This window comes from Monocercomonoides exilis, assembly GCF_001643675.1.
Source record: "Monocercomonoides exilis strain PA203 chromosome Unknown scaffold59-495361, whole genome shotgun sequence".
Taxonomy (NCBI): Eukaryota; Preaxostyla; order Oxymonadida; family Polymastigidae; genus Monocercomonoides; species Monocercomonoides exilis.
Genome location: NW_027150604.1, coordinates 359,117 through 377,905, shown reverse-complemented (window position 1 = coordinate 377,905; position 18,789 = coordinate 359,117). Strand labels below are relative to the sequence as shown.

General features: G+C 35.4%; 5 protein-coding genes across 5 annotated transcripts; 4 read left to right on the top strand and 1 right to left on the bottom strand.

The window, feature by feature from the left end:
- The first annotated feature begins 4 nt into the window (after window positions 1-4).
- MONOS_837 (uncharacterized protein) lies at window positions 5-4,362 on the top strand. The gene is made up of 2 exons (XM_067878776.1): window positions 5-214; window positions 333-4,362. The coding sequence occupies exons 1-2, from the start codon at window positions 31-33 to the stop codon at window positions 3,995-3,997; spliced, it is 3,849 nt and encodes a 1,282-aa protein (XP_067719795.1). The 5' UTR covers window positions 5-30; the 3' UTR covers window positions 3,998-4,362.
- Window positions 4,363-9,538: 5,176 nt separating this feature from the next.
- On the top strand, window positions 9,539-12,853 carry MONOS_838 (DNA ligase I, LIG1; the record flags this gene model as incomplete). Its single annotated transcript, XM_067878784.1, has 10 exons — window positions 9,539-9,580; window positions 9,647-9,948; window positions 10,019-10,126; window positions 10,193-10,289; window positions 10,339-10,407; window positions 10,481-10,654; window positions 10,731-10,808; window positions 10,885-12,168; window positions 12,253-12,456; window positions 12,537-12,853. 10 exons carry the CDS (start codon window positions 9,539-9,541, stop codon window positions 12,720-12,722), a joined length of 2,544 nt encoding a protein of 847 aa, XP_067719794.1. The 3' UTR covers window positions 12,723-12,853.
- Window positions 12,854-12,909: 56 nt separating this feature from the next.
- Window positions 12,910-15,325, top strand: MONOS_16753 (Ribose-phosphate diphosphokinase; the record flags this gene model as incomplete). The annotated part of the gene is made up of 8 exons (XM_067869627.1): window positions 12,910-13,006; window positions 13,063-13,211; window positions 13,278-13,337; window positions 13,385-13,439; window positions 13,488-13,565; window positions 13,638-13,776; window positions 13,851-14,109; window positions 14,185-15,325. 8 exons carry the CDS (start codon window positions 12,910-12,912, stop codon window positions 15,112-15,114), a joined length of 1,767 nt encoding a protein of 588 aa, XP_067719793.1. The 3' UTR covers window positions 15,115-15,325.
- Window positions 15,326-15,994: 669 nt separating this feature from the next.
- Window positions 15,995-16,975, top strand: MONOS_839 (uncharacterized protein; the record flags this gene model as incomplete). The annotated part of the gene is made up of 1 exon (XM_067878795.1): window positions 15,995-16,975. The coding sequence occupies one exon, from the start codon at window positions 15,995-15,997 to the stop codon at window positions 16,973-16,975; it is 981 nt and encodes a 326-aa protein (XP_067719792.1).
- A 17-nt stretch (window positions 16,976-16,992) lies between these two features.
- MONOS_840 (putative bromodomain-containing protein 2) lies at window positions 16,993-18,782 on the bottom strand. The gene is made up of 3 exons (XM_067878805.1): window positions 18,709-18,782; window positions 18,487-18,572; window positions 16,993-18,418 (listed from the first exon to the last, which is right to left on the bottom strand). The coding sequence occupies exons 1-3, from the start codon at window positions 18,751-18,753 to the stop codon at window positions 17,167-17,169; spliced, it is 1,383 nt and encodes a 460-aa protein (XP_067719791.1). The 5' UTR covers window positions 18,754-18,782; the 3' UTR covers window positions 16,993-17,166.
- Window positions 18,783-18,789: the final 7 nt, after the last annotated feature.

Below are 18,789 nucleotides of genomic sequence, written 5' to 3'. Positions count from 1 at the left end.
CATTCGGCAAAGAAGAATTTCAACAATTATATGGATCAACAGATTCCTTACTTCTGCCTTGCCGAAACACCACAAAAAGGAAGGGTTGTTGCAGCAATTAAGCCAATACCTACGAACACAATAATATTAAATGAGCCTCCAATTACAACAGTGTTATATCAAACTTCGCGAACAATGTTTTGTTCATATTGCACAGATAAACTTCCTGATAAAGGTAAAGTGAATACAATTTTTTTTCAAATAATATGGATTGACTTTTTTTCAATCAATTTTTTGAATTATTACGATTATTTGTTTTGTTTAAAAAACTCGTTTCTTGTGTATTATTCAAGGGTTTTCATATTGTTCGCGATGTAAGAGACTGTTTTATTGTTCTACAAAATGCCGAGATGCAGATTTTATGGCGCATCAATATGAATGTCGAGCATATCTTGATGGAGATGAACAATTTTTATCTGATTGTGATTCAATTCATGTTATGCGTCTTATTTCTGTATTTATTCATAACGAGAAATTCCTTCCGCGTTTGTACTCTGAATCTTTTCCAACTGTTCCTCCATTTGATAAGTTGAGTCCAATTCAACGAATTTTTGACTTGACTGGGCACGAAGGTTCTTTAACTGCTGAATATGATGCATCTCAACGTCCTGTCATAGAAAAGGCACTTTCTTTCATGAGCTATGACGAACTGATTGGAATGATGCGAAATGTGTTAAAATATGGAATTCATTTGCAGAAATGCACCATCTGTGGAAATACTAAACTGGCAGAAGCCGGAACTGCACGTCACTGCTGCCTTCGCAAACCTGAGACATGGAAAGGTGTGTGGACTTTAGGAGAAGATGAGTGGCAGAGAGAGATGGATCGCTTATACTTTGAATGGGAAGCTAAGATTCACGGAGAAAATTCCGCAAAGAAATTGAGAGATAAACGAGAAAAAGAAAAGAAATCAAATAAAGAAAAGAATCCATCAAGTGCAAGTGGATCAGAATACCCTGTATCATTTCTCCACTCAATTCTGATCCCACTGTTGATTCAAGCGCAGTCAATAGCAGACTGTAATGCACATACAATATTTCGCGACACGGGATTTGGGCTGTTTCACATGGGGTCTATGTTCAATCACTCGTGCTGCCCAAATGCTGCCTTCTGCCACGACAGAAGAGGAAGGATTGTAGTCGTCACGCTGCGCCCAATTCGTGCTGGGGAAGAAGTGTGTGTAGACTACTCAGAGCTTTGTGTGTGCGTGGAGAGGAGGCAGGAAGAGCTGAGGGAGACATACCACTTCAGCTGCAGATGTCCCCGTTGTGTGAAGGCGATCCTGAAGAAAGCAGGAAATGGAGTGAGGAAGAGAGGAGGGTGGTCGGGTGCGATGAGGCAGCGGTGGGGAAGAGCCAGCCAGCAGAGAAGGACAGAAGAAAGGATATGTGAGATAATAGCGATGAGGATGCAGCGCGCACAGAAGGAAAAGGAACAACACGATGAAGCCAAAGAAGGCAAAGAGAATGAGACAAAAACAGACGAACAGGAAAAATATGCTGAAGAGCTGAAAAAGATCAACGAAGTTCTGCCGGCAATCAAAGACGAAGAAGGGTTTGAGCATTTGTATGATCTTATCGATGGTGCAGGAGGGTGGAGTGGGTGTTATGGGTATATTCTGGATGACTGCAGAATGGGGCAGCTGATGAGCTACCAGCAACAAGAGAGCAAGGAAAGCCAAGTTGTAAAGCAGAAGAAGACTGATGATGAGAAAGATGATGATGAAGAAAAAGAATTTGATGAGAATTTTGGGCTGACTGAGATGGTTGGGTATGAGGAAGTGCCGATGGGAGCAGATTTTGGAGAGGAGATTGTGAACGAGGTTGAAAGGGATGTGTGGAAAGCACGAAGAAAGGAGATGATCAAAATCAAAAGAATGGAGATAAAGAAAGCCCAGTTGCAGAGCCAAAGCAAAGATGGCAAAGAAATCGATGAAAGCAAAATACTTGAGGAAATAACTGTGGCTGATGACGACGACGGGAATGAGTTTGACGATGAAGACATTGATCCGATGCGGCATCCAGACAGCGAAACAGACCAGCAGATTCGACTTCTGCCTCTGCACACGGCACTGCAGAACCCAACTGAATGGGATGATGTGCTGAGCTGCTTCATCTGCAAGACGTGTGGGTCGCCGATGAGGGAGGTGAAGAGCACGCAGGTTGAGGCGGAGCTGAAGAACAGGAACCAGCGTGCTGTGGAGAGGATGAGGAGAGCGGCAGACAGGAAAAGATGGAAAGAGGAGCTTCTGAAGAGAGAAGGGAAAGTGTCAGAAGCAGAGGAGAAGAAGCTGGCAGATGAAGAAATGAGAGACGAGGCAGAGAAGAAGAAGTGGGAGCCGTTAGAAAGATTGTTGAGTCATATCGAGTCCTTTGTTGTAGCACACAACGGGAAAAGGTGCACATCAGCTGAAAGACACAAAGAAGAAGAGAAGTTGGGTGTAACCAAATCGGACTATCAGGATGAGGAAGCTATGAAGTTTTTGGATCCAAAGAAGGACAGAAAGAAGTCCAAGCAGTCAGGAGAAGATGATGATGACGATGACGATGATGAGAATGAAGATGAAAATGAGGAGGAAGAAGAAGAAGAAGAAGAAGAGGGCAATGAAGAAGAGAAAGGAGAAGGAAAAGCTGAAAGCAAAAAACGAAAAGATCTCAAACGGGCACGCCAACACCAGCGATTTATGGAGAGTCTTTCTCCTTTTTCTTGCACTTGGAATGAAGGCCAGTCAGTCTTCATATGCCGCTGCCACCCCACCACACATCCTATTCTCGCAGGAAAACGAGCTCAGCTGTTGGCAAATCGAGTGTCAGCAGCATATTGCAGAGCAAATGACGTTGAGGTTGATGCAGACAATTACGGGTCTCATCTTCCCCCCAATTTCTTCATTCGTGCACTGAGCTCGCTGAATGCGATTGTGAGAGTGTTTCGTCCGATTCTGCACCCCTTCCACGAGGTGATGATACAGGCGATGTATGGCTCAGTCTGCCTCTGCTACAACGCCTTTGCCATTTCCAAGCTGTTTGGGAAGGACGACGAGCAGGACGGGATGGGCAATGGCGCGTTTTCTGCGTCTGCTCTGCTGGACTTGTATGAGTCTGATGCTTCTTTCTTGTTCTACACGCCTCTTGTGTCGCCTGCTGTGCTTGTGGCGATTGCGCGGTATGTTGCCAGATATGTGCAGCGCATCTATTTCAGAGGTTATCCCCGAAGATCGCTTGATCTGAAGATGTGTGGCATTCTTGTGCTGATGGCAGCGGAAGATGCGCCGGCTGATGATGAAGTGTATTTTGAGGCGTTGAACAGAATCGAGGCGAGAGAAATGAAGAAGATGGAGAAGCAGAGGAAAGAGATGGAGAAGCAGGAAAGAAAAGAAAAGAATAAAGATAAGAAAAATGAAGGAAACGACAAAGATGAGAAAGAAGAGGAAGAAGAGAAAGAAGAAGAGGAATCATCAGATCCTGAATCAAGTGAAGAGGGTGAAGGAACAGAAATAATTCCACTGCCAACGTCACCCATCTATTGCGAAGGGATGTTTTTGCTGCGATTGGCAATTGAGGAAGGCAGTGTGTGTTTTGGAAGAGATCACTGTGAAGTGAGAGAAGCTGAAGAGTGGATGAAAGGAGGGTGGAGGATGATGTGGCACTACAAGAGAAGGGTTCGCAGACAGCAGCAGTTGAATCTATTGAAGGAGGAGCTGGAAAAAATGCAGAGAGAGAAAGAAGCAGAGGAAAAAGAAAAGAAAATGAATGAAAAGAAAGGATCACAAAAATCGAAAGAGGAAAACGAGTCGAATAAAGAAGAGAGTGAAGAAACAGAAGATGAGTCGAGTGAAGAAGACGATGAAGAAGAAGATAGTAATGAGAGCAATGAAGAGAGAGAAGAGGACGAAGGAGATGATGATGATGATGAAGATAATGGAAGTGGTGTAAACTCAGATAATGAACATAAAACATGACAATTGTGATTATTCATGATACTATTTACATTTCAATAAATGTCGTACTTTATAATTATTGTACGTCATTCAATTCACTTTTTTTAATTTTTTTAGTGTGATATAGATTTTGGTAACATAAACATATATTTATTAAATCAAGAGATATTCGTGATTAATGTTTTTTATAATTATTCGTTCAACAAGTGACAATCAAAGTTCATTTTTTACAATATTTATCATTTTTTCAACATTTATATAATTCTGTTATTCTCTCTTCTTAACTTATTATTTATACATTTCATTTTACAAGAGAAATTGAAATCTATGATAAAAACGTTTATATTTACAAAATTGACATAATTTAAAAGTGCAATGTTAGAAACAATTAATTCTAGAAATTTTTTGCTTGCAAATGGTAATGTGAGAAATTTTCAATGAAAATTGCTAATTTTCAAAGCTAATCCAAAAATTCGATACTGTTTTCTAAACTGCAAAATCCTGATAAATCGTTCCTATTGGTTTTTTTTTTTCATCTGGGTGATTATTTTTGCAATCAAATTTTTTCTGTCAAAAATTTCGGGAAGAATATTTTTTATGAATATTCGTGAACGAACTTTGAAAAGAAAAAGATCAATTTTATGACGACAATGCTATTTTTTAAGAAAAATTATGTCTTTTGAAACGATAAAGAAACATTATTCATTAGAATGATAATTAGTTAACCAATGACAATGAATATTCATAATTATGAACACTCCGAAAAAAGTTATGATATCAAAAATAATTTCCTATGTTATGAAAATCAACACACGAATTGGATATTTGTCCAAGATATTCTTAGTCATTTCATGGATCGAATGATCAATAAAGAAAATAATTACATCAGCATTTTCACATCAGTTTTAGAAATCAAATAATATCGTTTGATATGATATTTATATAGTTGAAAAAGTGAAATGGTTAAACAAATGAATTGCATCAAGAACGTTGTTGGAGTGGTGTGATTGTTTTTTAATTTATTTATTTCGAACTAAAAAATATTGGTTTGATTAATTTGTTTTTTTTTTTTTTTTTTCAATGAACACATGATAGGGATAACTTTAAACGAAAAACATCTCAGTCTTTCATTAACATCAAACTTTGACTTGTGACACTATTGAAATGATTTTTTCATTTCATTGACTAATTGATTTTCTCTGACAATGAATTTTCATAATTTCCATACGTCGGAAAATGTTAAAATTTCGATAATTATCACTTTTATGTGTCTTTATTTTTTTGAAAAGTTCATTTTGTTTAATTTTAATGTGAGAATAAAATTTTCAATTTTTTTTGAAATTATCATTCCAACTCACCAAATATTACTATTACGGAAAGATATGCCTAATAATGTTATTATTGACATGATGGTGAAATTTTATGAGTTGTGAGGTTAATTTGAAGATAAAATGCATTTTTATGATCACTGGAAATTTAAACGAAAGGATCTATTTTATTTAATTAAACACATTAATTTTTAATACCATCATAATTTCACTCATGAAAATTTAAACGAATTCATTTTTTGTCAAATAAAACATAGCAAAATATAGAATGTTTTTTGGGTCAAAGAAAGAAATTATTTCATAATTTAACTTTGATTTTGTCGATTAATTTTCTCATTATTTTTTCAAATTCTTTCATTAACATCTCTGAATTCAAAATTCTTATTCATTAAGATCAAAAACAAAATTCAAACATAATTCTAAGAAAAAAATTTTTTAAACACTCGTGCATTCGTAAAGATAGACATCATCATAATGGAAAAAATTATCACTATTATCATAGCTGCCCAGTTTATTATTTTTGCCAAAATTTTGGTTTTTCTTTTGGTATTTTTTTAAACTCCAAGAATAGTTCAAAATAAGAAAATTTGAGATTTAATTAATAACGTTTGAAATTCGAATGACAACTTTTCGTTTTTTCAAAGTGAAAAAATTTCAAGATTGAAAGTTTAATTTTTTATTGAAAAATTAAAATATGGGTGATTATTTTTGTAATCATAACTTTTTTCATTCAAAAATTTCGGTGCAAAAATATATCTTGAATAACAATAAAAAAACACTGAAGAGAGAAAAGGCTTATTCAAAACATTTTAATTTTTTATTTAACGAAAACATTTACGTGAAAAACAATTATTATGCTTTTTTTCTTTTGAAATGAAAATTACTTTCGAATAATCAACAATCTTAAAAAATCAACACACCGAAAAAATATATGATTTCAAAAATAAACACCCATATACAAAATATTTTTTGCAGGCAAATTATTCCTAAACAACTGAATAAATATCAATGCAAAGGGAATATTATTTTAACAACATCATGTGATTGAACAAAAAAATTTTTTTATGAGAATAAATGAAAATCAAAATATGAATTATCATTTCTTTAAAAAAAAGACCTATTTTAGTTAGAATCAATAAATTCAAATATGTTCACTCAATTCCAATTTCCTTCAACTTATCCAAATTTGCTTCATCTAATTCGAATTCCCTTAAACTTTTTTTTGGTTAAAAGGGCAATTTTATGATCAACACAAAATGATCGCAAGTTTTTGTTTTTGTGCATTTTTCACTCACTTTGAATGAAAACTGAACAAAAGATTATGGCTCATCATCAAAAAGAAATGTGTGTGATCAATTTTTTATAATTTTTGAGTTTTTTCTGTCAATTTTTCTTAAATGTGACTTTTTATATTATTGATGTATTCTCTTTCATATACACAAGCTTTGAATATTGTAACATGTTTTGGATGTTCCATTTTAGCTTTTAACGAGATTCTAATTGTATTTTCTTAAATTTTTTCACATTTTGCAATATTTTCATTTCAACTTCAATTTTTATTGGATATGAAATAACAAAGAATGAAAATGAAGTTTTAGTTTAAAAAATTTTTTCTGAAAAATAAAACAAAAGAAAAAATCTTATAATTCTAAAAATTCTTATTCCTTTTTTTAAAAAAAAGAGAGAAATGAGAGAGAAATTTGGTGAATGTTTATTTAAATAAATGATAAAGATGATAATGGCCTTCATGTGGTTATTTGAATACAGTAATTGTTATTTTGTTTGACTATGATTTTCATTGGATGAGAAAGAAGAAGATCGCGCCCGAGATAAGTTTGAATCTGAAGATGCAGAAGAATCTGATTGTTGAGAAAATAAATGATGAGTTGAAATCAATTGCAAAGACGAAATTGGAGTATTTGACTGTGGTTGAGGAGTAATTGCCGTTTCATTCAGTGAAGCCTGAGAAGAATATTGTGTATTTATTAGGGGCAAAGAAGAATTCAATAAAAACTGATTAGATGAAGTCGTCTTCCGCAAACGAGCTGATTCCCATTGATCTGGAAGAAACCAAGAAAAAGGGCAACTTCTTGTATCATCGTTTATTCTTTCTATTTCCTTCAACTTATCTTCATTTCTTTCAGAAATATTGAAATTGACAGTTTTTCTTTTTTCTTTTTCTTTTTCTTTTTCTTTTTCTTTTTCTTTTTCTTTTTCTTTTTCTTCAAAAGTTGAATCATCATCTATTTCTATTTCTTCTCTTTCTTCTAATTCCAATAATGAATGTTTTTGTTTTTTCTCTTGATCTGGACGCTTGGAAAATCGTTCGCAGTATGGGTCATCTGATTCTGTTGATTCTTCTTAAAATGATAAATAATGGAAATATGAAAGTGAAAAAATGTTCTTTTCATGCTCAAAAGAACAATATGGGCGTAAAAACAAAAACAAACCAATTCTTTGGATTGACTTTGAATATTCAAAAGTTGAATTCTCATTTGCAAGATTAAGTTTTTTTCTTTGTCTTTCTATATACTGCTCGTTCGCTTTCTTTTTCGCTTTCTTTTTTTTTGATAAAATTGAGTGTGAAGTTCGTAAATAATCAACTCGTTTGCATCGCAATCTGATTTCGTTAAAGGATTGTGTAAAATGAGAAAATTGGTTAAACAAACTGAAACAATAAAAAAATCTTCAACTGTTTTAATATCCATAGGCCAATTTCTTCTGAACACAGTAAATAAAGTCTTTAATCGTCCAAAAAACCTTTCCACAATAACCCTGTGCTTCGATAGATATGGTGTTCCTTGGGGTTTTGTAATAATAGCTCCCAATTCTGCTTTTGCTCCCATATAGGCCGAGTCTGCAATGATTTTGGAACCTTTGAGATGTTGAGAGAAGGTTGGATAGTGATTTTTGAATATTTCATAGTCATGAACGCTTCCTGGGTAAAAATCGCTGATTGTGCTAGCTAATCCGTTCTTTGGGTTGACCCCAATTTCAACTTTAACACAGTAAGAATGATGTTTTCCACTAAAAAATTTCATTCCATCTGCCAATTTTCCACTTGGCCTGTTAATAGGCACAATTGCACAATCCATAATTAGACCAACCTCTTGCAACTCTTTGATTCTATCTTTACGAAAAATCAAAAGTAAATTAACAAGTGTATCTTTTATGTTTCCAACGATGCTGTGAAATAACTGCGTAACTGAGCTATGTGATTTGTAAAATGGATAAGTCAAAAGTTCTGTCATTGATGTTGAGCCCAAATGAAGGAAATTGAGTAAAACAAAAAGTTGTTCGTCAATATTTTGAATTGCCTTTTGCTTTCCACGATGTTGAGGTAATTCGTAATCAAGAAGAAGAAGCAACATATCAAATTCTGTTCTTGTGAAACCTGTCAAGCGGAAAAATCCGTGAATGGGATCTTCGCTTTTTTGACAAGCTTTTTTTATTAAGGAATTATTTTTCTCTTCCGGAGTTATTGGCGTGTGCGTTGGAAGCGTTATTCTTTTTTCTGCACGCTCAAGAACCTCCAAAAAATTCAATCGTTCCATGACAAATATTTATTTGCAAAATTTCAATTGATCTTACACCAATTTTTCTTCAATCAACTTTATGATCGATAAACCAGTATTTAAAGTTTTTAAAATTGATTGAGTCATTTTGAAAAAGAATTTATTTTATCGCATTTATATCAAACTTATTTCAATTTTGTTCCACTTTTTCTAATTGAAAAAATATATTTAAAATATGTCTATTATATGGGGAAAGATATTTCACTTCAGGCATTTTCGTTTAAAAATTATGCACTTTTCATTGACTTTTTGAGATCAAAAAATGCAATAAAAATTGGTGCATTTTTTGACATTCGTGAAATATTGGAAAACTTTATGTTTTGATTTCAACGATACATGTTAACGGATATGAAAATCAAATTTATTTTAAAATCTGAGAAAGTTTAGTACTGTTATAAGAAAAACAATTTTTTCTTGCTTTGTGCATAAAAAGCTTGAAAACCCGTATTTTCCCCCATATGATTTAATTGTTCTCATTTTTATTATGACTTATTTTTTGAGGCAAAAATAATTATTTTTTTAAACAACTGCAATTATTAACAAAAATAATTCAAATAGAATATTGTCTGTTTCATTTAATTGAACTTCAGATAAATTTGAACATTCAAAATGTCCAATCAATGAATTTAAAACAATAACCATGCCACCCATATTAAAAAATGTCAACAACTCAACCAAATTTATTGTCTTTTTTTGGGAAGGTAACTCAATATTTGTCAAATTAATTCATTTTAATTTACTTAAATTTAAAATTTATAATACCTTAGAAAAAAGAAATTGTGAAACCGAAGGAGCTATCGAAAACAGAAGAAGTATTAACTCCATCAGAACAAGAAGCTCCAATTAGTGATTACGATCTTGAAGCAGAATTATCTGAAGACGCAGATGATTTAAATGAAAGTGATGATTCTTCTTTGGAAGAAGCAAAACCTTTAAAACAGATTTCAAAGGAATTAGTTCATCTAAAATTATATGACACTTCAAAAACAACTCATCGACCTGTCATCGGATCAGGCGCTAAAGCTGGGTCAAAAGCTCGAGGATATTGTAATGGAACACCAGAATCGATGTATACTTTTTTTTCCAAATTTATATAAAAATAATAAATATTTTATCTATTTGATAACAATCTACAAAAGAGGATATGTGAAAGATCCAACTATTGAACATCATTGGAAGGCTGGAGCTCCTGTTCCATATCTTGAAGTTGCAAAAACATTCACAACAATGGAATCAACAACAAAACGGTACACATAATCATTTTCAAAAAAAGTTTTTTGTAATTGTTTTTAATAATAAAAAATTTTGAATAGATTGGATCATCTAGAAATGTTATGCAATTTGTTTCGAGCAGTTCTTTTGCAAACACCAAAAGATTTCGTAACTGTTTTGTATTTATGCTCAGACATGGTATAATTTATTATGATTCCACATAAATTATGAAATAATATTTTGAAAGATTGGTCCACCATACGAAGAATTAGAGCTGGGTGTTGGAGACGCTCTTCTAATACAATGCCTTGCCGATGTATGCAAACATTTTTAAGTAGATATTTCTTTGAGTGCTCATTGTTTTATGCTCAAAAATTTCACATTTTTAGACTTCTGGAACAAAAGTTGAAACAATAAAAAAACATTTAAAAGATAAAACTGACTTGGGAGATCTTGCTCAAGATTTGAAATCCACACAAAGATTGCTTATCCAACCAGCTCCTTTAACCTGTTCACATATTTTTAAAATGTTCAGAGAGATTGCTTTATCCGGAAAAAGAGATGTTTGCGCTCATTTTCTGAATGAAAATGAGTTATATAATTAACGCCTTTATATTTATTACAATTATATATTTGCAGGAAAAGAAAGGTAGAATTATGAATATGTTTGCTGCTTGTAGGCAAAACGAGATAAAGTTTCTTGTTAGGACTTTACAGGTTTTCAATTGCACATTTCTTAAAATTTGTTTGACTTTGAAGCACTTTCATTTTTTTCAACACTCCATTTTCATAGGGAAAGCTTCGTTCCCATTTGGGAATGAAGACTATTCTTGGTGCTTTAGCACATGCAGCTGCAATCACAAAGCCATCGAGTGCTCCACAAGATTATTCTCTGTTTGTGGGAGAACTTTGTGAAGCACGTGCCATTGTAGAGAGTGCCTGGGCATTGACAAATTCGTTTGACAAGATATCAGCTGCGATAGTAAATAGCAGTGGTGGTGTTCGGGGTTTGGAGGATTCATGCACCATAACACCAGGTGTGCCCATCATGGCGATGCTGGCAAAGCCAATGACGAGTGCAAAAGAAGCAATACAGAAAGTTTCTGCATTTGGAGAGAAATATACATGTGAGTACAAGTACGATGGTCAGAGAGCACAGTTCCATTTTCCTGAGGGTGCAATAAAGTCTCGCGAAGATGATGGTCAAAGTGTGAAATCTCCTTCAGCCTCTCCATCTTCACAGCAACCTGCATTGCAGGGATTGCCAATTGTCACTTTGTCAACAGCGAAAGGCCACTCACCAAGTGTCTTTTCTCGCAACTGCGAGAATCTCACAGGAAAGTTCCCTGATGCACTGCAAATTGTGGCAGCAGCATACCAACCAAAACCAGACAGCGAAGAAGAAAGCGAACATGAAGGAGAAACAGAAAAAGACGAAGACAGTGATGAGATGGATGAAGAACCAGCTTCAAGTTCCAACACAAAAGCTAATGAAAGAAAGGCTTCACACAAAAAGCATGCTGGAAGCGGTGCTAAAAATGGAGGGTTTATTTTGGATACAGAAGTGGTGGCATTTGATCGAGAGACAAACTGCATTCAGCCTTTTCAGACGCTTTCAACACGATCGAAGAAAGATGTGCGAATCGACGAAATCAAAGTGCAGGTTTGTGTGATGGCATTTGACCTGCTTTATTACAACGGAGAAACCATGATGAACAAGCCACTCAGCGTGCGAAGGAAGGTTTTGAGAGAAAATTTTGTGGAAATCCCCAAAATGTTCCAGTTTGCTTCGTTTTCTGATCCCGAAGACGAAGAAGCTATGATGGAAACGATGGAAGCATCAGTGAAAGCAAAATGCGAGGGGCTCATGGTGAAGTCGTTGAATGCAGGATATGTGCCAGGGAGAAGCTATGCGTGGGTGAAACTGAAGAAGGATTATTTGAATGCTCTGGGCGATTCCTTTGATTTAGTTCCGATTGGCGCAAAATACGGAACAGGGAAAAGAAACAGCTGGTTTGGAAGTTTTCTGCTCGCGTGCTACAATCCTGAGTTGGACACATTTCAGACTGTTACAAAGGCTTGTGAGACTTCTTCATTCTTCATTCTTTGATTCTTTTCTTATGATCTTTCATTTTTGAATTTTTATAATTATTTCAAACAGATTGGAACAGGATTTGATGAAGAATTTCTGAAAACATTCCCAGAAGAGGCAGCTGATCATATTAAAACAAATCCTCCAGAAAATGTTTCACATTCAACTGATCCTCGTCTTAAACCTGATGTTTGGTTTGAGCCATGGACTGTTTGGGAAGTGAAAGGATCAGAATTCTCGATATCTCCTCTTCATACAGCAGCAAGCGAGATGGTTTAACATTCAATTTATTTTGACAATTTTTGATTTTTTTTTTTGTTGAATCAACTATTTTTTGAATATAAAACTTATAGTTTGAAGATGGAAGAGGACTTGCTCTTCGTTTCCCTCGTTTTCTCAGAGTGCGACCTGATAAATCCCCAGAAGATGCAACTACCGCAGAACAAATTATGGAGGCATACAATTCACAAGAAAATAAAGTTGAAATTGGAGGTAATATAAGGAAGAAGAAAGGAAAAATTGATGAAGATGATTTATAACAAAATCTAATTATCTTTCAAAGCTGTATTTGTATAATTCGTTTAATAAATAATGAAAATTCATTTTTAACAAAAACTTTATTGTTTGTTTCAAGAGTAATTTAAGTAATATTTGATGAATACTGAAACAATTATCATTTTTAAGTGTGATGGGTCAAAAAGATCAAAAACATTAATATTCGGCCGAATGGAGGAGCCACAGCAAGTCCTTCTTTTTTGGAGCAAAAATTCTAAATACTTTGCAGATCTTTTATTGGAAAAACTTAAAAATCGCGACATCAATGGTATTTTTGAGGGATATTTTTGCGATTCTGATAAAGAGCTTTATTAAACTTTTTAGCAACACCAATACCCATTCAAAGAAAGATTACAGCAGAAGGGGAATCACAACTTCGCTTTATGGCAGGAAACCAAACAAATTTATTTGGAAAGGATTGCATATATGTTTCATCACTGTGTTCTGATTCTGACTTCATGGAGCTTTTTCGAGTGTGTTTTTAACAATTGCACGTGAAAATCTCTGCATTCCATTGTTCATTGTTCATTTTTACAAAGGTTGCTGCTTCATTGTCTTCATTTGGCACTCGATCCAGAATATTTGTCATTCCTTTCTTGGTTTGCAGAATAATTCATGATCCAATATTAATTCAACTTTTTTTTAGGGCTATTCTACAATGGAAAGAGCAACACAATTTGGAGAAGTTGTAACATGCAAAGGTTTGTCTCGCTTTGGACTAGCAAAATAGATGTTCATTTCTTTTTTAGCCAACATTCGCTTGCTGTCAAGACTTCCTGCATTCGGCTACGGAAATGCATTTCTTTTTCTTGATTTGCATGTTAATGGTTTGTATTTTATTAACTTTTAGAAAACAACGAAAATTACAATTTCTTCAATTATTTAAAAAATTTGAAAAGGTATTTTACATTATTTTGAAGGGGACATATTGAGAGCCGAACTTTATGGGCAAGAGACTCTCCAAAAAGCCATTGGAGAGTTGCCATTTCCCGAAGGGTCCTTTATGTTTGCATCAGCTGATTTGGGTAGACCAAAATGGTATGCGTTTTGAGATACTATCAACTAAAACAATTCGTTAACATGTATTAATCTCATCATTTCAATGAAAATAGGGTTGAAGCGTTTGCCAAAGCATACAAAACCGACATTGCATTTGTCAGAAAGACAAGATCATTCACAGATACAAAAGTGATGGATGTGATTGGAAATGTGAAAGGGAAGCATGTCATCATTTACGATGATATGACACGATCTGGAGGCACATTGATGCATGCTGCTGATGCATACATGGAACGTGGTGCTCTTTCTGTGTCAGCTGTCATCTCTCATTTGGCTCTGAATGACGACAATGTTGTGAAGAAGCTCAAAAAGGTTTGAAAAAAGAATTCGTTTATCATTTTTTATATCCTTCTTCTTTTTTGCTTAAACATGAAATTGCAAATACAGAGCAACATCAAATGGATTATTGCTACCAACTCTCATCCATTCACACAAAATTCTTGCCTCAAAACATCAAATGAACTGCAACCATCGTCATCATCTTCGTCTTCTTCTTCCCCAGTTGGATCTTCCCAGTTTATTCGTCCAATGACTCGTCCCAACAAAAGCGTCTCTGGCAAAGCTGAAGGTGAAGCTGAAGGCGAAGCCAAAGCATCAAACGAAGCACCTGCTCCAACTGACAGCACTGCATCACCGTCAACGTCTTCAGCATCGCCAGAATCCCCTCAAACTTCCGAAGCTTCTCCTTCTCTTTCTTCTCCTTCAGCCACTCCCCTCCCCACGGAATGCGAGTTTCGCATTGTGGACTGCTCTGACCTCTTCGCCAAGGCCATTGCCGACATCCTGCTGCCCAACCTCGTTGTGCCTGGCTCTGATCCCTTCGGCCTCATGTCTCCTTCTCCCTCTGCTGCCACTCTCCCTCTCCTCAGCCCCCACGCACAGGCTGGCTCGCCTACCTCTGGCTACTACTCTCCCACATCTTCCTCTTTGTCCTTGCCGGCAGGAGCATCAGCTACACAAACCGGAATCTCTCCAGGCCCTGACCAGCCGCCGTCTCCTTCGACGTTTCTGCACCCACATTTCCAACCGCTCCTCACTTACTACAGCCAGCAATCTTCTTCCTCTGCTAATCCTGCTTCTTCTGCCTCAGCTGCAGCAGATGCCCACAGCCAGATGAACCCACCTCATCCTGTTGAATCTGCTGGTGCCATTCCTTCGTATCATTTGCACCCTCCTCTTTCTTCTCCATCAGCAGTCAGACACCGCTGCTCACCTTCTCCTCCTCCTCCTCCTGCTCATGCCACTCAACCTGATTCGTCAAACGGTATTCAGGTTGGCTTTGCCCAATTTTCTTCTTCGACAAATCAATCAACGTAATATTGTTGTTAATTGTTTTTGCTGTTTTTACTGTCTCATTTTGCAAAAAATAAAGTATTCATTTTTTTTGGTTCTTTAAATGACTTTTTTATTTCCCCTTAATTTATTATGTCTTTATCGCAAGACTTTAACTATTTATCGGAAGTCATTGATGATGATCTGCTTTGTTATTGGTGGAGTCAATCAGAAAATATACTTGACACAAAAGAAATTGATGAAGTTTATAGTTGCATTGAATTAATATATTAAAGTTTTTTAAAAAAAATACTTTTTTTTATTTAACTCACAATCGATGAGACTTCATCAGAAGAATTAATAAAATTTGATACAACGTCAGTATCATATAACACATTGGATTACTCATTCGAAGGGTTTGATTTTTTTTTTTGAAATCAAAAAATTTTACGATTTTTGAATAGTTCACTTCCATTTGCAAATCCTTGTTCTCCAATCTTTAAAAATCTTCAGCTCCTACGTAAAATACAACGCTATCTTCCTGAATCAGAACTTCCAAATGCAACAGACTCAAAAATAAATCCTTCAAATGTTTTAAATCTTTCACCTTCCCCTTCACCTCTTCCAGGAGGAAAAAAGGAAGCTTATCATCTCTTGCGTCGCGTCGTTGCTATAATAGCAGAACATGAAGGATTTTTAAGTTTGCTCATTTTATTTTAAAGAATAAATTAAAATTTCTGTAAATGAAGAAGCAGAGGAACAATGCCTGGATTTGTTGACCAGCGTTGCTATTTGGTACATACAAACACTTGGAGAAAAGCTTTCAAAATTTGAAATAAGTGATCAGTTAGCACATGGATTTTTTTGCGAAACAGAAAATAACGAATATTCTGAAGAATCAGAGTGTTATCCGAAATACTTCGTAATGAGCGACTCTTCGACAATTATTTCAAGTAATAATATAACAAACTCACAAATTCACAACTCGGATATGCGCTTGAGAGAAATCCATCCATCTCCGTCTTCAAAGAAGATGAAAACTCCTCTTATTCGATTTCCGATTATGCTGATGAGATATATCCCTTGGCAAGGCGAAAAGAAGAGCGGACAAACAGCAGAGGACGAATGGTTTGGGGTCACGCAGCGTGTTAAAACAGAGACATCGCTAATTCCTGCGAGTGGCGATTCTTCTTTACTACAAACGATTGGAACTGCTAGTAGTTCGTCTCTTGCTAGAAAGACTGCAGAATTTTATCGCCATCTTTCTTCTTCATTTCAGAACTTGTTTCCTGCTCTTTTTGTAATAAACAGAATTGACGATGAAAATAGCGAATCGACTATGACAGATTTGCAGCCTGGTTTTCCTTCAAGTTTTGCAACAGAGCTTAACGAAGATTCTAAATTCACTTCATCAACCAATTCATCAGACGAGTCATTCACTTCCTCATTTATTCATCCTCTGCCAACTTCAACACCATCACCTTTACCATTTTCATCATCTTCTTCCTCGATTCCAGCAGAATCTACTTCTTTATCACCAAACATTTCATTTCATTCATCATTTCATTCACAAATTCAACCTCATTTTGATTCTTATTCGTATTGCTTAATGAACTATCAGTATCCAGACAGCCCAATCAAGGTTGTGCCATTTGGACCGCCAGTGGGCTCTCTTCTCCTCTGCCTCGATGCTGTTTTGAAATCAACCACGTCTCTCACCCCAGCTGGCATTTCAGATCTTATGAATTATCTCGGATTGTGCAAATCTGGATCGCTTGAAATAGCAAACACAACAATTGATGATGGGAAAAACATACAAAGGCAGAAAGCCCTACAGAAGCTTTTATCAGATCTCCAATCATCAAATTTGCAACCTCGCGGGAGCTTCAAAGACGATTATAAATAAATAAACAAATTACAATTTTTTTTGTTGAATTTTATTTTTTTGTAAAAAAAACAAACTAAAATATGAAGTGAAGAGAAAAACCGGAATAAAAAATAAAAACATTAACAAAGTTAAAACAGGAGAACACATGGCTACGTGAAATGGAAGAGATGTGCATTATAAGATGAAGTGTTTTAGGAAGCAAAAATGGCTCATTCGATATCATTTTTTCCGTCGATGTGGTGTGAATTGTCAGTCTGAGGGGAGATATTGCTTTCCTGAGTTGTAAGGACAATTTCGTTGATTTGGGTATTCTCAGATTGTTTAACGTCGCTTTCAACAGTTTCGCTTTTGAGAGGAAACAAGTCCACATCCTTTTTATCATTATCATTTCCGATATCCGTTCCGGGATCTTGAACTTTTCTTTCTTCTTCCACTTCGTTCTCCTTTTTAGCCTCTTCTTCTCTGTGGCTTTCATTTTCATCTCCATCTTTCTCTTTAATTTCATCTGTATCTTCATCATCATCCTTTGCCATTTGTTCGTCGGCTTCTTCCTTTTCTTCCACAGGATCGCCTCGTTCAATTGCCTTTTGGATTACATCAACACACCCTTCAACATACTTCTGAAGATGTCTCACAACACGCACATCCATGTCATCCAAGCTAAATTCGATCACATCATCGCCTACAGAATCAACAGGCGTCATAGGCGAGATCTGCTGGATAAATTGGACTATTTTCTCCATAAATCGCTCAGGAAGCGCATCCAAAGTCGCCACAAGCTGCACCATCTCTTCGTTTGATAAGGGAATTTCATCTCCTTCAAAACGGTAAAGAAGGCGATCCAAGTCAGGCAACGAGCCAGCGGACCTCAGAGATTGTCGTTTGTGGGAAAGTGGAGCTTGCTCGTAAGGCTGTTTCAAAGAAGCATATGATTGAACATTCCCCTTTGAAGATGCAGCTGCATTTGCTGTGTGCCTGTGTACAGATGATTGCTTTTTTTGTGATGAACTTGATTTTTTCTTATGAGAACCCGAACCAGATCCTTTTTTCTTCTGCCCGGACCCTTGGCCTCCAAGAACAAAGCCTGGAGTTGTTGGCTTTTGATATTTCATTGGATGAGGCGCTTTAGCGAATTGTATTTGATTATCTGTAAAGTAGCCACTATTTTCAATTCGTTTTAAAAAGAATTTCTGCAAAGTACTGCACATCATCGACACATCAGTGTCAGGTGGATTAAACCTGAAGCAATTATCCCACACCAAGACAATATCACCATAGCATGCAAGGTAATCATCCTCATAATAACCATTTTCTATGTTCATTTTAATTGTTCCGAGGTCCATTGGCTTTTTAATTATTTCTCGATATTGAGGAATACTTAAGGCATCTACATCCACAGGAGTAGCAAATGGCCATCCATGCTTGTGCTTGATCAAATCTTGCACTAGTTTGCTCAAAAATCTATTTGTTAGTAAAAACAAAAAATATTACAAGACAAAAATTTAAACTAGTAGTAAATAAGCGTCAACCTTAAAATATCTGAAGGAGTTGCTGCTGTCATTGGTGGAAGTGATGGAGTCAGAATTGGAGTGGAAGATTCAGAAGAATGGCTTCTCTAATTTGTTGTATTAAGTCAATTTTAAATAGCAATAGTCACATATTCAACAAATAAATAAAAAAAGAAAAAAATTGTTTTCAAAGTTATTAAAAAAAGCTATCAGAACAACCGCAATAAAAAGCTTTTAAAAAACCTGTTTTTTTTGTGGATATGTTATATAAGGATCAAAAGAACTCATTTAAAAGCCAAACGAATGATTTAATAAAAAGAAGAT